Source organism: Euprymna scolopes, chromosome 18, assembly GCF_053919585.1.
Source record: "Euprymna scolopes isolate OS-2025 chromosome 18, ASM5391958v1, whole genome shotgun sequence".
NCBI classification, from domain to species: domain Eukaryota; kingdom Metazoa; phylum Mollusca; class Cephalopoda; order Sepiida; family Sepiolidae; genus Euprymna; species Euprymna scolopes.
In genome coordinates, this window is record NC_136499.1 from 59284436 (window position 1) to 59305646 (window position 21211).

The window sequence follows — 21211 nt, forward strand, 5'->3', positions numbered from 1 at the left end:
GAATTTCATAACAGAATTGACAATGCACATTCTTTTCTTAAAACTATTTTATCTCTAAGCTTAACAATGGTTTGTTTTACATTACATTTGCTAATTCTCTCTCGTAATCTATTTCTAAACCTAAATTACGAGGTTCGAATTTCGTCTATTCTATTTCATTTTAACTAAATCTCTCTTTTTTTATACTTACATGAAAAGGAGACAGCTCTTATGTAACACAAGTAGACATTACAATACACCTTTTGTGGGACAAATTCAATTCACCAACTAAATTCTGGATTTCCATTTCAAAATCTTAGATATACATTAACTTAAAAATAAAGAAAACAAACAAAAAAGACAAACAAGACTGATTTATTCATTTTTATTCTTTTTAATTAAAAAAAAAGAAAAGAAAAATAAGTGAATTTGAGCTTTCAACCAATAAAATAATCTTTATGAAAAAAATAAGACACGCTCGATTTGTTTTATTCCTAAAAGGAACATTCTGTAATGAAAAATTGGAAGGGGGATGGTTATGGGTTAGCAATGGGTCCCATTTCTTTTCAGATCAAAACAGGAAAAATAAAAAAATTGCCATCGATCAAAATATGCAAGTTGAATCATTTTGTTTTGTAAAAATAAAAAATTTAACCGACTTTCTTGTATACTTCCATAATTTGAATGAGAAAAATAAAATCTCATTAAAGCTTGCACCTTAAGATCAGCATACAGAAAAAACCGGGGCTTGAAATGACAACCTCTGAAAACCAATCAGAAGAAATATAATTATTTTTTAATATTTTAATCGTTTCAGATGTTCTTTTGTTGATTTACTTTGAAAATGTTTTGATTTTAGATAAAAAGAAAATGTCTTATTTAATTTTTCAAGTTCTCAGTTGAATAAAAATTTGGAAAATGTCATAAAATAAACAGAAATTTAGTTAGTCCAAAGAGACATTTTTTTTTCATATTTGATTTATTTTAAAAATCTTGGCACAAAAATATTCAAAGAATAATTTTGAAACAAAAAATGTTTAAAAAATAGTCATTTTCAGGAGTCAAATTTTAGTGAAAACATCAAATTTTACTCTTTATCTAAGGCGTCAGCCTCTTGGGGTCACGGGGAAAGAGGGAGGTTTTCCTAACATTATCCAATCCTAAGTAAAGCATGGTTACACGTTCACAGCCTGAAAAAGAGAAAAATAAAAACATTAAATACGATAAAATAAACATTTTAAGAAACCAATGGAAAACTTTACAAATTTGAGTGTTTGAGAAGCGTTTTTTATGAATGACTAAAAATAGAATATTTCGAGAAAAGTTGACTCACCAATTCCACCTCCGGCATGAGGAGGTGCTCCATAACGGAAGGAATCAATATAGGATTTGATTTTTTCCAAATCTAAAAAAAAAGTTTAAAGAATTTTTTTTTTTAACTTTTACAGTGACCATTCCATGAAAAAAATAAATAAATAAAAAATTTCTGCTGGGAAGTTCATATGCAGTTTCTTTGCATTCATTTGGTTAGAATCTTGTTGTTTTCTTTTAAATAAAACTTGTTACATTATGAGATAATAAAATAAAGACAGTCATTTTTTTTTTTAAGATATCTTTAAGTATTTATCTAAACCTATAGAAAAAAAGGAGTCAAAACAGGGGTGGGATTGGCTTGGCTGTTTATCAATTTTCAAATTATTACAAAATCCAGTCATTTTGTTAAAGTTTTTTTTTACTTTCAGTTCTTTATACCTTAAAATATTTATTCATAGTGTTTGGTTTGGTTGTTTTGTAAAGGAAATTATTTTTGTTTTTGGCTTTAAAAAAAAAAAACAAAAAAAAAAAACATGATTAAATTTTGTAAAAAAAAAACAAAACAAAAAAAACACATTAATGTTTTGTGCATTTTAGGTCAGGAAGCCCAAAAGAGAGGGAAGGCATAGGACTGAGAGAAGTAGGAACTGTTCTCATTAGTTGATGCCTGCTAGCATATCTCTATAAGAAAAGGTAGATTGTTACTTTGAAAAAGATTGACTTTGCAATGTCAAGTAAGCAACCTGACACATCACAGTCATATATGATGTGGAACCCGATATTGGCAACAAAGAATGCCTCACTGAAGACCATCCAAGTTATATTCATAGCATTGCAGCTGATGTAACTACTGAGGTTTGTGAGGTGTGTCTTAAATCTTTAATACCTAGTCAAACTTGAAAATGTGATTCTCAGGAACTGGCACAGATTTTATAATCAAACTGCCATGGGATCAAATTGTTCTCATTCCATCAACTACGGCTGGATTTAATTTTTTTCATTCATGCTATTCAGTAAATAATAAGCTTGACTAAACAATTTCTTTTAAAAATTTGAATAAAATTACTGTCCAAGTAATATGGAGAAGAAAAAAAAAAAGAAAAAAAACAAACCAAATTATATGTTCATTAACGTTTCGTCTTTATTTCAAAACTTACTTAGGATAAATAATTTGGAGAAATATTTGATTGATAAAATTTTAAATTTTGATTTCAAGTGATTTATTTTCAAATAAGCTTTTGTTATAATATCTGTACATTATATGTCATTTTAAAGAGCGTTTTTCGCTCCATCTAATCATTTAAATAACAATCATTTTAAAACAATTTCTTCTGAATTAGGCATAATGTATATAATGATTTCCAACCACTTGAGAAATTGGAAATACAAAAAGAAACTTGATAAATGAGTGCCTCACGAATTGAATGATAACCAAAAGAAATGCTGTTATGAAATGTCATGTTCCCTTTTATGCAACAAGAAGTGCCCGTTTCTCAACTAGGTTGTGATTTGTGATGAAAACTAGGTTCTCTACGACAACCAGCGACACTCAGCTCCGTGGTTAGACACTAACAAAGCACTACTAAACTTCCCAAAGCCAGAGTTGCACTAAAAGAAGGTCATGCTGACTGTTTGGCAGTCTGTGACCGGTCTTATCCATTATATTATTTTGAATGCAAGTGAAACCATTACAGCAGTGAAGTATTGTCAACAAATGAATGAAATGCATCAGAAACTTTAACAACAACACTCAGCATTAGTCAATAGAAAATGGCCAATTCTCCTCTACAACAATTAGCAATACACACAGACGAGAAAACGCTTTGGATAATCAAAAATTTCAAGGGGGTTCTGCTAAAATCGTCATATTTTAAAAACCAAAATACTTTAAGTCTTCAAAATAGCACCATTTTTTTTTTCGTAAATAAATATACTTTCAAATGAATTAATAAATAATATGCATTATATATTTAAGAGTTTTAAGCAAATAAAGCAATAAAAATGTGAGCATCATAAAACAGTGTTTTCAGTAAGCTTTTGTAAAAGTTTTCAGTAGCATATTCTAATTCCGTGCACAAAAATACACTTATATGGCAAATTTCATTGCTTAATATTCTGTTTTAAGAAAAATATAACATTTTTACTAAAAAAGTAGTGTAAAAAATGTGATGAAATGCATATGGGCTTAAAGAGGGGAAAATATCCAAACATGTTAGGAACAAAAATAGTCATAACTTCCTTAATTTTAATCGAATTTAAAAAGATTCTTACTTCATCAAGCTCTTTCTATGTATGCCATTATTGAAATTTTATTATTTCAATTTTTTCATGTGTATTGCTACGACAATGCCTGACCACACATTGCTAAACTAACCCTGCAAAAGCTGAACATAATATAGTTAACATAATAAATTATGTCACTTTTCACCTACCAACTACCACGTTTTCAAGCATTTTGACAACTTTTTGCATGAGAAATGTTTCAAAAACCTAAGCGATATCAAAAACGTCTTCAGCAACTTCACCAGTAGAACACAAGATGTTTGTTACTGGCATAAATACACTTGTTTTGTATTGCTAAAAGTATACGGATTCTGATGGTGTTTATTTAAATCAATAAATTTTGGGGGGAGCTGAGATTTGTTCATCTGAATTTAAAAGTTAAAAACCGCAAGAACTTTCTTGTGAACCTGATAAAATACTAGTACAATATTGAAGCTATACTTGTTCTGTTTGTGAAGTGAAAAGGATGTCTTTGTTCTATTTCAGGACGAAAAAGGCTGTTAGCAATTCAAAGCGTACATAGCATTGTGAAATAGAGTGAGGGAGATGTTTTGACATCATATAGCAATTAGAAATTTGAAAAGAAAATGATGCAATTTTTTTTTTTTTTTTAAATGAATATAGCTATTATAATTAAAATGTTGGATGTGTAATTGAAATGAAATGAATTTTTTATTATTATTTATTAATTGATATATATAATAATTTTTATAGATATCATTTTCTGTAGTGTAAATAAGTTAACCTGTGTCTGAAATTATGTTTTTTATACAAGTTGACTGATTAAAGGAAATAAATAGTTGAAACCTCCAGGTTGTTTGATTGTGTTTTAGTGCTAATTCAAGAAGCCTTCATTGAAATTTATCTAAAATGAATTTAACAAGTTTAGCTTGCTTGGAATTAAAAGATACTGCAATGAATGAGAGAATAATGCATTCAAGAAGTTTTTTTTTTTTTTTTTTTTTTTCCATATCTTCTATGTTCCTTTTCTCCAATTCCTGTTGAGTTTCACCAAAGTATATTTGATGACAATTGTGGCATTGGATTAGATATGAGTTTGTTTTGGAAATGTATTTTTTTGTTGTTGTGTTTTTTTTTTTAAATCATGACTAGGGCTGTGACAACAGCATATTCTTTTCATTGTTTCGACTCTCGAGTATATATCTGACACAGTAAGACACAGTTAATCAACTGAGAACTATATCACTCTATATAAAAGCATATAAGATATCAACAGATACACACTCGAGAGTCAAAACAATGAAAAAAATATGCTGTTGTCCTAGCCATAATTATGACATGAAACATTTTGGAGTAAAAATGAATAGTATTATGCAGTAATAGGGAAAGAAGGTGTTTTAATATTTTTCTTTTGTCTTGAGCAATACCAAAAAATATGGTGTTATGGGCCAAATACATTAGTTCTGGTTTCGTTTTGTTAAAATTTTGATTATTCTAGCATATTTACACATTTCAAACATTTTTTCTTTTTTTAATTTATGCAAAACAATATATTTTAACTCTAAATGGTTCCTAGTTAATAGCATTAAAAAAAAGAAAAAGCATAGAATCATTTTTATTGCCTATAAACAAATTTTATCACATTCTGCTTACACTGTCGAACCTCTTATTATTACCAGTGGTAAGGATTGAACTTTTAACATTCAGAAGACTGTCACTTAGAACTCCAACGCTTATAAGCATTTGGCCATATGTCAATGTGAACATACTATTAGTGGTGCAAACAAATGTTTGTTTACCGAATGTCCGAACATAAACTTTTTGGTGCATCCATTTCTGAATCAAATAATTCATAAACTAAGACGATTACTTATTCAAATCTCCTTAAACCAAAACAGAAAATAGAATTATTGCATCTAGCATGAGACTAAAAGATAAATTTAAAAGGAAGTCTTTCTCTTACCAATTTCATGTTCCTTAGCCCGAGCCGTCAGGAGATCAGCATCGTGGATCCTCTGAGCACCAGACAAAATTTCTTCACCCCTCATGAACATATCGTATGAGTTGGAGGATTTCTGAAGGGAAAAAAAGAGAAAGAAAAATTTAAGAATTAATAAACTGAAATCAGATTTAAAAAAAAAAATTAATTTTCCTACATACTAAAATGAGGACTTTTTTTAATATCATATAGTCACCATTCATCAAGACCCAGGAGCCACTCAAGGATAAGGATTACTGGGTTCTGTAATGGAAATGTGACCATTTATTTTAGAGGACGGTTTTACAAGAACCTGTTAACATTGGACGAAAATGACCATGTCATAGTTATCCAGGAAGCAGCTCGATGGTATTGTGTTCCACAGATGAGCAATTGTAGGGGAAAAAAAAACAACTCTGCTCATGGAATTTTCACTTAGATTTAGGCACAAATAGAGAGTAAGGGAAATTTTTGATAGTCAAGTGTTTGCCGCAAAAGAATTACTGAGGAAGGCGGTGAAATTATAGTGAAGCTCAATCGAGGACCTGCCATAAAAAAATAATAGAGCAATGTCTCTTCTATGAGACAGAGGTTGCTTACTAAATTTTTTAGTAAGAGGATTCCATTGTTGAAAGTAAATAAAAGAATAAATTATAAACAGATGAGATTATTTGTTTTTAACATGTGAAAGACTTTAAGTAACGTCTATTCTTAGACTCTTAATATGTATCAGTATTCATTATGCTATTTATTCAACTACTTAAAAAAAAAAAACTAAAAATTTCTGAAATTTAAGTGATGACAGCACTTATCAAGTTTTACTCCAATTTTAAATACTACTTATAAAAAGAAAAACAAAATGACACAATTATGTACTTCTGTGTTAAAAGACTATACACCAAAAATTATGAAAATTTATCAAGAATCTTTTTTTTTTTAAACAAGAAAAACAAAAAAACTTCAACAGCAAACTCTTCCATTCCCCATTTTCTGCTTATATTACTGTTGATGGACAAGGGACATAATTCAAATTTGAAAATTCAAGTTCAAATCATCACCAGAATAATACCGACTAGAAATGTTTACCAATCAAAATTAATTTGGTTTTATAAAAACAAAAATATTGAATATTTTTTTTATAAATTTAGGTGTAAACCCTTTTTTAATCTAAGAAGTACATAAAGTTTTATTGTAATTATAATTTTTTTTATTTGCATAAAACTAGATGATAAAATTCAGTATTCACAATTTTCATTAAAAAAAATGCAAATAAATAAATGCTACTCACTGGGTTGTTGGGGTCAGGCATTGTATAGAATGGTCGGATAGCAAGTGGGTATTTATCCAATATGTAAAAATCTGTGTCATACTAGAAACAAAGAAAATGTGTTATTTTTATTCAGATGAAAAACACAAAAGAGAATAAGCATAGAAATTGAATTAATCTTGTATATAGACATCAGAAGAAGAAAAAACAAATCAAGGGAAACAACTGTGAGAGAAAAGAGGAAGACTAAAAGCATGCACGTTACAAACAGCAAGATATTCGTTAAATTCTTTATCATCCCAGTTGTTCCGATTTACTTTGCTTCCCCACGAGGGCAGAGTTAGACACCAGGGTCGTTTTTTAATGTGGAGAAAAGGAACAAACATAAAAATTGTCTTAGTCATGAAGGAGTGGCTTGTAGGGGTGTAATGGATACCATCTCAGCTCTGCCAAATTCAAGTTCTATGAAATCTATGAAAATATATCTCCAATTATGTATTAAACTGGGAATACTATTTGAGGTGGCTATAAAAGATTAAATAAGGCATATTATAGAGTATTACACTTATGCTTGGGCTTCAACATCTACACATGAATATTGGAATGTAATGTTTCAATTGGAAGGAAGAGTGACAAAACTAATCAAGAGAATATAATTAAAGGAAGAGATTTTGAAAAATTAGAATTAACTATTTTTCTAGCGAGAAAAAAAAAAACAAGATCAATTCATTGAAACAGTCATAATAATGGCATTCCTAACTATGGTGGACATTTTTAAAAATATTTTTCCTTAATCTAAAAGGTTATTATTGTCAAGGCAACTTTAAAAGATTAGATAAAGTAAATAATTGCCTTTGTTTGCTAATAGAATAATATATTGTTGAAATAAGTTGCAACAACTAAAAATCTGCATAATTTGATTTTTCTTCGTACAGCACGTGTACGAAGTGTGATGATGCATGAAAGTGAAACCTGGACAGCAAGGATTGAGACCATGCATTGCCTGGAGAAAATGAAACGAATGTGTAAAGTGAGTTTTTTTGTGTTTTTTTTACAGGGAGGTCACCACTTATCAAGGCCCGGAGGGCACTCAGGGATAAGGGTTATACACCAGAAGAGTGCTTATGGCCAGGAACAAATTATCTACAAAAATAGGCTGCATCAAACACATCAGCATTGCTCAGTAGTGCCACTTGAGGTGACTACCAATAAAATCATCACCTTTTCTGAGGGAGAAAGTAATGCCTGGAAGGATGACCTCCTGACATGAAACAGAACAGATTCTACACTTTTATTCGAGCTAAAAACGGACAGATAAAAATGTAACTTTTTCTTGGAGAGTAATAAATAAGTCTTTGGTACATTAAATTGTAACTACATAAGAGGGTTTCTTGTTAGATCCTAACAGCAATCAGCTTCATGCCTTATCTGGGAGAATTTCCATTAAAAAAAAAATTAATTTAATTTTTGACCTTTCAGTTATAGGATGAGCATCTGGAACATATACAGAATGCCAGTGATGAGCAATGAAGATGTAATTTTAAGTTGATTAAATTAAAAAAAAAAAAAAAAAAAAAAAAAAAATGATGACATCATGATTTCCCTATTCCTATATAACATTTATTCATTAAAAACACAAATATCAACCATAAAAGTACATGCAATCTTATTTTGTTATAGCATCTGTTTAAAAATTATGGGTTGATCAGATTTGGGTTGATCAGTTTAGTTTTCTGAAACATGAATGACAATCTGCTGCAAATCAAAGCAAAAGACATTTTAGAATATAGTTTTAGAAAAGGCCATATATGACTATGTAAATTCTATTTTCTTACAGTATAATTTTTTTTTTTTTACATTTATTTTTATATAAATTTGCCATTTCAAATCTCTTACCTTAGCTTTAACCAATCTTCCCAATAATTTCTCATTTGGTGTGGAAAGGTCCTCTTCATCATCCATTTCAACGCCATTGTTACGCAACATCTGAACAGCTTCCGGATATTCAAGACGAAGACTAGAAAGAATAAAGACACGCACATTTATTATTCAATGCAAAATATAAACTAACGTGACATAATTGCAATCCGTTAAAAAAAAAAAAAAAAATTCACAGTAAAAGGAGGGGGGGGGTGTTCTTTGATGAAACAAAATTTTCTACCTCCCACACCTATATCATGAATCGTTTTAAAATATGGAGCAAACAAAAATCAAGCCGAGGTTGGAAAAGGGAGTGATAAAAAGAAAAGATAAATTAAGGGAGAAAGAAACAGAAAAAGAAATAAAAGGAGCTAAATAACAAAAGAAATAAGACAAAGCGCCAGTGATTCGGCAGAAAACAATTTTTTTTTTTTTTTTTTTAAATTACTTTTTTTGAATTTAAAGACAAAACAGAATTTCATCTTTTCTGATTTACTAAAAAGCAGAACTCCCCTATAAAGGAGGGGAAGGGGGTATCTGTTATAATTAAACATTTTCCTATTAGCAAAATATCGGAATTCAACACCAACAAAGTAAATTAAAAATGATTTTATCATTTCATGGCATTTACAGTTTTCTAACATATTTTTAAATTCTTTTCAAAATAAATGTCTTCTAAAAAAGTGTGTAACTATTTTTTACTTTATTTTCCTATTCATTTTTTTTTTTTTTTTCACAATCAGAAGCAAACGATTTTTAAATTGGACACACAAAAAAAAAACACCTTTAGATAGGATTTATCATCTAAGTAGGAAATACATTTTCTGAAGTGGATCAAATCAAACCACCAACTATCACATGAATACATGAATGTAAGCAAATTTAATCGATTCTTGCTCAAATTTGCATGAATGTCCAAAGTAAAACTAAATGTTCAGTTCAGTCCTTCCAACAGTGCATAATCAAATGCACACAATTGTCACCTTTCCTAGATTTTAAGATTTTTTTTATAACTAAGTTGAGAATTTACAAAGATAGAGAAATATAAAAACAGAATTGCTACGAATCAGCAAAATTTTTCTCAAGATCCCAAAAGGAAATAAAAATCTTACCTTGGTTCCAAAAATTTAAATGGTTCAGCTGGAAATTGTTTATGAATTGTTGCAATTTCCTCAGCAAATCTGAAAATCCAAAAGAGGAAAACCTTGAGCAAAAATCTTAATTTAAAACAAGCAAACATCACAATCATAGGAAAAGTTCTCAAGTGACTGGAGTTTTATTACAAAAATGTTTATTTGAAAGAGTATTTTTATTAGTTTTGATCAATAGATATTTTTTTTTTTTTTTTTTTTAATTTTATGACTGCTGTTGTAGAATTTCTTCTAGGTTCAATTGAATAAAAACAATTGAAATTATTAGACTTTTATAGAGCACCTATACTTAAGGGTTTGATTTTATTTTTAAACATAACTAGCAGGTCGCCAAACATTGCCCGGTCATTGGATACAATCAAATGATATCTTAATTCATGGAGATTACGCATTTATTATTATAGAGACAATTTTCTATTGATTATTATATTGAATCTAATATATAGCAGCAAGATGTAAACTAAAATTTGTGTGTTGTGTATGTGTATATATATGTGTATATATATATATATATATATATGACTTGGGTTCCATCAGCTAGAATCGAAACAAAAACATACAACTATTCCTTAGTTTCTAAGCAACACCCATACTCTTTATATATATATATATATATATATATATATATATATATATATACTAGCTGTACCCTGCCACGCGTTGCAGTGGCTCAATTTGGTGTAATGGAAAAATTTAATAAAAGAGAAAATGCATATTTCTTATATTAGTACAGCAATCCACTGCAAAAAGTGAAAAAGAAGGCGAAACTGAAAATAATGGTGCTCTTGCAGAATTTGATCTGGATCCTCGAGAGTTTCTGTCAATCATTCATGTTTTGGACTTGACCAACAATCAGTGGATGAAGCCGAACGTAGCAAAAATGTTGAAACGCTAAATGCTTTTTTTTTTGTTTTAAAAAATGTGATTTAGTAATTAATATTTGGTTGATGGTGGGGGGAGGGGGGGTTACTATACACAGATTCGAAAAAGTCGTCCAAAAACAAATAAATGAAAGCAAAGGTAAGGTAATTTACGTTTCTACCTAATTGGATAATTGTTTAGTGTTTTTATGTAATGTAAAATGTTTAATTGGCTCAAAAAACAGAAATGGTCGCGAATTCTGTTGAATACGTTAAGTTTGGGAAAGTAAGTTGAAAACTAAAAACTATACAAAACAGTGTCTGAAACTCACCGAACATATGTTACCATGACATAGGCTGGCATAATGGATAGGTTTCTGACAGTATTTTGTATAGTTTTTTTAGTTTTAACTCACTTTCTCTAACTTAAAGTAATCAACAGTGTCCACCACCATTTGTAGCTTTCAAATACACCAATAAACACTGTTTTTCGAGCCGACTAAACGTTACATTAAATGAAAAGGGTTTATATTACTAAACACAGATACAAAGAAGTTGTCAAAAAATAAATATATAACAAATAAATGTTATCAAAGGCAAGAAAAGTAAGTGTTCTACCTAACTGGATAAGATTTTAGTGTTTTTATGTAATGTATAATCGGTTCAAAAACATTCAATGTTTATCGGTATATCTGAAAAATACAAATGGCGGCAGACTGTATCGAACATGTTAAGTTTGGGGAAATTTTGGGAAAATGAGTTTAAACTAAAAATACTGTTAGGAACTCACTCAATATATGTTACCATGATGTAGGCTGGCATATAATCGGTGGTTTTAAACTTTTGCTCGATACAGGTGACGACTTTTAAAAATCCCTTTTAGTGATTACCTGGTGTGAGGATATTTGTACAACTAAACGGCAAATCTGCTCAAAAGAATCCGGTATTATTTTACTTTAAGGCCCGTTTCACGTTCATATATAACGAAATATTTTATTGTAGATTTCGGTGTGCTAAAAACGAATCTGCAAACCGTTTACGTAGCAAAAAAAAAGTTTTCATGACATTCATGAAATTACTTTTTCGAAAAGTGGGTGATCACTTTTCAATGTAAATTTAACTTAGAATGAGCACCCACTTTCTGGCCACCTGAGAGAGGGGCATTTTTCTGTTTCTTGGCTAAAAAGTTTTTTGTTTGATTTCTTTTGCATGGTAATAACCCCTGAACTCTGGGACTATTTTCCATTTAACAGCCGTAGCCTTCGTTTACGCTATGCGTAAGCATAAACGAAAGCTGTTTAGCCAATAAACATGGGAAAAAATCCCCCCTCTCTCAGGTGGCTAGAAAGTGGGTGCTCATTTTAAGTTAAATTTACATGGAAAAGTGATCGCCACTTTTTCGAAAAAGTAATTTCTTCATATCATAAAAACTATTTTTTTGTGACAGAAACGGTTTGCAGATTCGTTTTTAACACACCAAAATCTACAAAAAAAATTTTGTTATTTACGAACGTTAGACACACAGCCCTTAATGGAAAATTATATAAAAAATCCGGGGGAAAATAGTTTTCAATAAAAACAGCAAATGAATTCGATAGAAAAAAAATAGATGCTATTTTTTTTTTCTTTCTGTGTGATTTCTTTTGCATGGTATTAACCCCTGAACTCTGGGACTATTTTCCATTTCACAGACGTAGCCTTTGTTTATGCTATGCGTGAGCATAAACGAAAACTGTTAAATATGCATTCGCGTACCAAACTGCCTTGTAAAAAAAACCTTTAAGCCAATAAACACGAAAATAAATGCCCCTTCCTCAGGTGGCCAGAAAGTGGGTGCTCATTTTAAGTTAAATTTAGATGGAAAAGTGATTACCCACTTTTCGGAAAAAAAAATTTCTTCAGATCATGAAAACTATTTTGATACTCCTTGGGCGTTGAGTTCCATGGCGACCCGCAGAATTATTTAATGGTCGTTCCCTTAGTACCCCCTAGTAGCAGTGTCAGAAATTTCGTGAAAATAGCGAATAATTCCACCCCATCTTTCCAAGCTTATAACTCCTCGAAAAATGCAATTCAAGCCCTAATTTTTTTTTTCAATTAAAGGAGCAAGGACCAAGATTTCATTAAAAAAAAATTTTTTAAAAACGTGTTTTTTTTAAAAAGGTTTTAAACTTCGGACTTTACAGGTAAAATTCTAAAAGAACACTATGTTTTTTTTGTTTTAAATTTGAATATATTATGTTATGTATTGACCTTTTCTCTTCAATTTGTGAGTAAATAATTATGTACTTATCGGGTTCTAAATTAATTATTATTAGACATTTACAAAATGGGAGGCGTGAATTATTCGACCCCCTGTCTTTCCAAGCTTATAACTCCTCGAAAAATGTAATTCAAGCCCTAATTTTTTTGTCAATTAAAGGAGCAAGGACCAAGGTTCCATTAAAAAAAAAAAAAAGAAAAAACAAATAACGTGGTTTAAAAAAAAGGTTTTAAACTTCAAACTTTACAGGTAAAATTCTAAAAGAACACTATGTTTTTTTTTTTAAATTTGAATATATTATGTATTGACCTTTTCTCTTCAATTTGTGAGTAAATTAAATATTTACTTTCGGGTTACTAAATTAAGTATTTACTTTTTAATAGACACTTAAAAATTGGTATGGGGGGGGTTCGTGAATTTAAAAAAAAAAACGTTTGTCTAAAATATTATATTCGATTTATTGGAAAGAACATAAAATTTCACATTGACCCTGAAAATATCGTAAAAATAGAATCAATAGAAAATTTTGATAGATTTTTAAAATTTAAAAATTGAAAAATATTGAGTTTAAAAATTGAAAAATATTGAGTTCGGAAAATTCATTAATGTTTTAAAAAAAAAAAAAAAATATTTCTATTACTTTTAAAACAACTGTAATAGTTTATTTTGGAAGTATAATCCATAAATAAAATAAATAACCCACTTTTAACAGAGAAATTCCGAGATGTTTATATTGTATTCGCAGTTTCGTGTTAGGGGTGTCAAAAATTCCTACAAAAATTCTGATACTGCTACGCATGCGCACGTAACATTTTTTATTTATTTACTTACGTGGTGGAGTTTCTATACTGATAGGTTTTTTGAAATTTTTTCACTGGATTATTATTGATTGAACACTAACCAGATTATGGAAAAAAATTGAAAAAAAAAAAAAAAATCATTTCCACATTTGAAAGGGATACTCACTTTTTAGTTACCACGTTCTGGTAAATCGGTCACTTTTTATTTATTTATTTATTTTTTTTTTTCTAAATACGGAAGTGTCTTCGGGAGATATAAAATGGTCGCATGTTGACGAAGCAATGTATCGGGAGGCGTACGGGATTAAAAATTATTGGTAAATTTTTAGATTAGGTCCACTCCACCTCCTCAATTTTCTTTTAAATGACGACTTGAAATGGTTTTCGACTATGCTGAATACGAAAATCGCATCGAAATTTTGCAGAAATAAGTAGTTATCAAGATATAAAAAGTTGTATTATGCATTGTAATCTTTGGCGGCCATCTTTTTTACGTGTGTGTATTTGTTTATGGCGCGTGTGCACGTAAAAAGATGGCCGCCGAAGAATACAATGCATAATACAACTATTTATTTCCGCAAAATTTCAATGCAATTTGCGTGTTCAGCATACTCGGAAACCTATAAATGTCGTCATTGAAAGGAAAATTGTGGAGGTGGACCTAATCTAAAAAAATACCAAATTATTAAACATTTCTCCAGCATGTTAGTGAAATTTATAATACTTTTAAAAAATTAAAAAGAAACAAAACAAAAGTTTTGAAAAAAAACTCACCTTTCACAGAAACAATTAAAAAAAAACACACACACACAAACTGTGTGTTTTTTTTGTCATGATAAGTAAAAAAAAAAATAAATAAAAATCTCGAAACTTTATTTTCATGAAAACAATTAAAAAAAAGTCCTGTTCTCTCTATTTTTTTTTCTTTGAGAAACAAATATATTTCTGACTTACAAATGCGGTAGAGACTTATTATTTTTACTTTCTATGGTTTTGATATACCGCGTTTTTATTGCTTACAAAATGGGTGACTGATTTATCAGAACGTTGTAACTAAAAAGTGAGCACAGCACCACTTTCAAATGTCGAAATAATGATTTCTTTTTTACATTTTTTTTTTTTTTTAATAATCTGTTTAATTAGTGTCCAATCAATAATAATCCAGTGAAAAAAAATTCCAAAAACCTATAAGCATAGACATAAAGCATGGGAGTAATGTTTGTACAACGTAACGTCACCTTTCGCACTTTTACAAACATTTTTTAAAAAAAGTAACTAAACCATTTATTGATAATTTGTCACGTGTACAAACATTTATTTATTTACGTAGGCTTAACTCCTTTCATGAATAAGAAAAGTTTTACTCTTTAAGAATAATAAAAGGAAAAAGTTACTGAACATTTATAAAAGGACTTCTTTTCATGAAGGCCAGAGGAATAGTTGGCCGAAAATTCGTGAAACAACAACAATAAATAAAAATGGTGCTAATGCAGAGAGCCGCGCTATTTTTTAAATCATATTTCCACGTTTAAATAACGTTTTACGATTTTTTTTTTTTTTTTTATTCAATTGTAAGGTTAAAGTACAGAATAGGTACAAAACATCCTTACCTCCCCATGTTAAGAGTGACTTTTTAAATAATAACATTATTTCAGCACGGATCACTCTCTGCATGAGTAATCTTATATAGAAAAAAAAAAAAAAACTCAAAAGCAAGCAACAAACTTTTTTTTTTTTTTGGCCTTATATAATAAAGAAAAGATGTGTAAATTAAAAAATTTGGAAGATAAACAAATGAAGTATGTTTTTTTTTTTGTTTTTTTTTTTTTACTTATCGAGTTAACAGAAAATTAAACCTTTCATCAAATCGTGGCTGTGAAATGAATCGAACCGGAAGTTCAGTTTTATCAACAGAACAGATTCGCAGAACCGATAAATAAATATATTTATTTTATTTAATATTTTAATTTTAATTAGGTAAATTTATTTTAATAACATAAAAACATACCTCGACTCTAAAAATTGGTTGTCTGAAAATTACAAATAAATTGGTAACGTATAAACATGGTTTTATTTCTTTAGAACGAACCAACTTTACATTTTTATATATATAGATATATACACACACACACACACTTATATGTATGTATATATATATATAAAAATTCACCTGTCATCCCTTTTTTAAAAGACGAAATCGCTGAATCGTCAAAGACAAGATTCAAGCAAACAAGTAAGGACGCTCAGATGGTCCACAGTTTTATAATTATATAGATTAAAACATGAACCTGCTATTGTTTATATTTGTGATTATCTAATGAGCGGAAGTTAAAAAATCTGTTAATTTAAAAAAAAAAAAAAAGAAAGTGTTCAGAATCTTACATGGAAAAAGGCTGTCCCCTTTTCATGTAAATAAAGAAGAATATTAGATAAGTGAAAATGAGATTAGGATAATCTCAGAATCGAAACATGTAGGGAAGGTTAAGAAATGGAATGTTAGAAATTTAGTCTAATGTTAAATTCTATTAGAATAGTTAAATATTGTTTATATATCGGAAAAAGAGTTGACTGTCCATTCTTTTAGAAATCGGAATATTAAAAATGTCAGCTAAAAGAATGCACAATGCAAATTAAATTGTATTTTTTAAAACTAGGTTAGATTAGAGTTGAGAATTCTTTTGTTTGTCAAGAGTGTGTTGGACAAACATGAAAAGCCATGTGAAATTAGTCACATTTGAAAACACACTTCTGATGTCATAGACAAAGGGAGATTCTCAATATAGGATCTAAGAGTTTGTTAGTCAGTTGAGAGTCAGAGAGGCAGTCAGTTGGCAGTCAGTTGGTCAGTTGATGAGTTGGAGTTAGAACCCCTTGGAGGCGAGGGGAGAGAATTAAACCAATGTAGCCATACCAGTTGAATTCCTGACGTCATCGACCGGCTGATCAGATGAATAAAGAAGTCATCTTTATGTTGTAACTGTTGTCTTGTGTCATCCTTCATCACGAACGAAAGATAATTGTGTTTATCATCTTATAATGAACATTGTAAACCCTTTGAAGATTATGCATCTCCCCTCCTGTGTTAAGAACTTGCATCGTACATCATTCAGTTCGCATTAATATGAAATCCCAAGAAGCATCTCAGTCAGATATAAATGTCTTCTCTCCCTCATCATCACCATCGTTATACATGCATCGTTATATATGTGCCCCCAATATGAACTCTTGTAATTTCTTAAAAATGTCCCCTACTATTCAACAAGAATATAAGCATTAAAATACTAGAAATAAAGATGCTAAAAACATTTAGTGCTTAATTATATTGTGATACATACAAAATAGTTAAAAATAAGATAACAGGAAAACTTATGGATACACAGTGTCCCATTAAAATGCATACACTTTAAATTATCTCAACTTGCTACATGAATATGCCATCCAACGTTTCAAAGTGATGAAAGAATGGTACTTCCAGTAGGATGGACGACATCGCCACTATCATCATGATGTAACAGCCTATCTTTATGGTCATCTGCCAAACAGATGGGTAGGACAAAGAGTACGTATAGAGTACTGTACACAATCAGCAGATTTAACCCCCATGGATTTTTTGGAAGGGTGAGGAGGCATTTTAAACACACCCTCAGAATTTTTTATCCTTTTGACTCCTGTAAGATATACATAAGTTATGATGAACTGCCAAATTTCATATCCAGCAATCAATGGGAACCCTGTTTTTGAGCCCAGCCAAAATAAGGCCAAGAGGCCGAAAAACGACTGTTGTGACACGTCATGACGGGACTACCAATCGATACAAAATTATAAATGTTTTTGAAAAGTATTTAATTTCTGGTCTAGAAAATTGCATGTAGGAGGATTTTTCTGAAAATTAATCTTAGAAAGCCAAGGGAGTTTATCTTGAGGTCTTTTTTATCTATTTATATGCTGAGACAGCTTCAATGGGAACTCCCAAAAGGTCAAGAAATAACTATGGTTCAGAGGTGATATGTTTAAATATTTAAAAGGCCAAAAGATGGAACTTTTAGAATATATATAGGTTCATACGTGGTATTTTATTCCTTCACATTGAAATTTAATGCCGAAAGTTCACAATTTTCAAAAAATCATAGCTGAAACCGCTCAATTTTCATCTAATGTTGATAAATATAAGAAAATTTTATGCGTTCCTGAATGTAATTTAAAGGTATATATGTGTTTATCTTAGGATTTTATTTTTCAGTGGTTAAATTCTCTTACTCTTTGACAAAATTTCAATGATTTTTCTTCATTTTCATGACTGTATTTGAACGCTCGATTGAAGTTGAACGAGCAATTTATGTGAAACCTTGTCCAAAATATATCAAGCAAGTATACACCATATCTGGAAAAATGTCTTTATTTATTGTTCTTAAGCATTTAATTGGAATATAGAATAAATTTCTGGTGGGGGGTACTCCATTTCAATAATTTTTTTAATTTTATGATACTTTTAATCAGGAAAATCAGTGGAAATTAATGAATTTTTCCCCGATCATCTTTTTACATAAGCAAACGTGTACCTTCCTTATAAAAACTGAAAAAAAGTGTCCAAAAATCATTTTAAGTTATTCTCTTTGTCTATTTTCAGGCTTGTCAATGACAAACATTTACTTATTTACTTAAAAAATAAATAATAAACCAGTTTTTTGCAGGGAAATTGTCAAATTTTCAACAATTTTGTTCAAACCAGGCAATAATCGCAGATTGTTTTACCAAAATTTTGATTTTTTTTTTTTTTTTGCACAATTCATAAAATAGAGTTTCATGTTTGTACTAAAACTGTCTGTATGAAAAAAGTCTGGAAACTTATTGAAGGCACTTATATATATATATATATATACACATGAAAAATGGAAAACCAAAACGTGTTCAAATATTCATCAATGTTTCATTTTGATTTTAAGACTTTCTCAAGCAGATTGGTTTGAAGAAAAGCATAGAAGTCATGATGGGAAAATATGTGGTGCATTCTATGACATAAAAAGAATGTTTTTGGTTCATTTTCAAACAATATATATATATATATATATATGTTTTCGTCAGTAATTTTACCATAACATGAATATTTGTTTCAATTTTAGCTGCATATGAAAATGGATGAAACTGCCAAAGTGGCAAATTCACAAGAGCAAATCTTTTGCAGCAATCTTCGAATATAGCTCGCAGTTTCCACCAACTAAATTCCCAGATTGTGATTGATGTATAAAGAAATGCACACAAGAATTCAATGGGGCCCAGACAAGGGCTACGGAGCCTAAAACACTAGAAAAGGAATATTTTCTTAATCTTGATAGTTTTTTGTAGTAGACTCATCATTATTCTTGCAAACCATTCAAATTGCGAACACAAATACTAATCCTACTTTCCACATATCAGTGATGATTGTGCAGGTCAGTACAAGAACCACAAAAACTTTATGAACTTCTGCCACCACAATGTTGACTTTGGATTCCAAGCTTTGTTGTCCTTCTTTGCCACTAGCCATGGGAAGTCCCCTTGCGATGGCATAGGAGGTACAGTCAAACGGAAGATGGCGAGAACCAGTTTGCAGAGACCTGTTAATGATGAGAACTTGACATTCAAGGCAGTGGAGAAGTTCTGTCAAGAGGAGCTGAAGGTAATCGTCTCCTTTCAATTTACAAAATGGATATGGTTGCTGTTCAGGAGAGGATGGAAAAGCGATATGCTGAAGGAGACACAGTGTCAGGTACTCGAAGCTGTCATCACCGAGCCAGCATCAACTACTTCAATTAGTGGTAAACAGTTCAGTGATGACGAGAGCTGCATGATTAAGAACCATACTTTCTCGACGATGCCTACATCAGAGGATATGGAGAAGTTCCTTTAACCAAACCACTATGCAGCTTGTTTAATGGGTACTGGTGGATAGTCCTTATTGATCAAATGAATTTGGAAAAGAAAGACGTCACATACAAATTCATGGTCCAATCTAGAACAATAACTTTCACTGGCCATGTAGAGAGTATAATGCATGGATACTGTTTGGAAAATTCATTACGAAAATTGACCCATCCGATTGTACATTAAATATTGAACAACAATTTAAGATAAATGAAAACCATTTTACCCATATAAATAATACATTTAGAAATATGTAACATTTTAGTTTCGTGTTCATTATTCTTTTGTGTTCATTATTTTATTCCATTATTCTTTACAACATTTTTCCAGATATGGAGTAGACTTGTTAGTCCCCCAATTTATTGAGGGGGATTTATGCTTTGAGGCATGTCAAACCTGAACTTAATTATTTTTCAAAAAACAGTGTACCCTTATGAAGGGCGACTATGAATGCGCAGCTTGTTTTGTATCTTTTGGACAAGGTTTCACATAATTTAATCAGGCGTTACAATTCAGTCATAAAAATGAAAAACATTGAAATTTTGGTAAAACTATACAAACACCGTGACAGCGAATTAACCTTAACGCTAACCCTAACCCTAAACCCTAACCCTAACCGTAACCCTAACCCTAACGCTGTCACGGTGTTTGTATAATAATACCGAAATTTTATCTAAGAGTAAGAGAATTTAACCACTGAAATATAAAATCATAAGATGAACACATATATACCTCTAAATTACACTCAGGAAGCCATAAAACTTACTTATACAGGGTGACCCAAAAAATGGGCCCCAACTCTAATTAGGCCCCGTTTCTTAGGCCTGTTTTTTGGGGGTTAACATTGAGTGCTTTCAGCTATGATTTTTTGAAAATTGTGAACTTTCGGCATTAAATTTCAATGTGAAGGAATAAAATATCAAGTATAAACTTATATATATTCTGAAAGTTCTATCTTTTGGCTTTCTAAATATTAAAACAGATATCACCAATATCTCAGCATATAAATGGGCAAAAAAGTCCCACAAGATGAACTCTTTTGGCTTTCTAAAATTGATTTTCAGATTCCTCATTCAAAAAAACCCTCGTAGGTGCAATTTTCTAGGCCAGAAACTAAATACTTTTCAAAAAATTTATAATTTTGTAACGATGGGTAGCCGCATTGCGACAGTCTTTTTTTGGCCTCTTGGCCTTATTTTGGTTGGACTCAAAAACAGGGTTCTCATTGATTGCTGGATATGAAATTTGGCAGTTCATCATAATTTATGCATATCTTACAGGGGTCAAAAGGATAAAAAATTCTGAGGGAGGTGGTGAAGTGGCCTGAATGATTTGGCATGGAATGTCCAATATGAAACTTTTCTTTATCATAATAAATGTTGATTTTATAGACATTTAAAGAGTGTATGCATTTTATTGGGACATTCTGTAGTTATCAGTTAAAAATATTAGTGTACACCAAAAATTATGGAAAACAATTGAGTAGAGTTTTTATAAAAAATAAAATTACTTTTCAGAATCCACAAACTTCAAA

General features: G+C 30.3%; 1 protein-coding gene across 1 annotated transcript in view; it reads right to left on the bottom strand.

Annotated features, from left to right (window-relative positions):
- Positions 1–348: 348 nt before the first annotated feature.
- The window catches only part of LOC145297627 (aspartate--tRNA ligase, cytoplasmic-like), a 200149-nt gene continuing 179286 nt past the window's right edge, over positions 349–21211 (bottom strand). Inside the window, exons 10-15 of the mRNA XM_080143713.1 lie at positions 9815–9883; positions 8679–8799; positions 6804–6884; positions 5501–5612; positions 1313–1384; positions 349–1169 (exon numbers count right to left, since the gene is read on the bottom strand). Coding sequence (XP_079999839.1) covers positions 1078–1169; positions 1313–1384; positions 5501–5612; positions 6804–6884; positions 8679–8799; positions 9815–9883 — 547 coding nt within the window. The 3' untranslated portion in view covers positions 349–1077. The remainder of the gene's footprint in view (positions 1170–1312; positions 1385–5500; positions 5613–6803; positions 6885–8678; positions 8800–9814; positions 9884–21211) is intronic.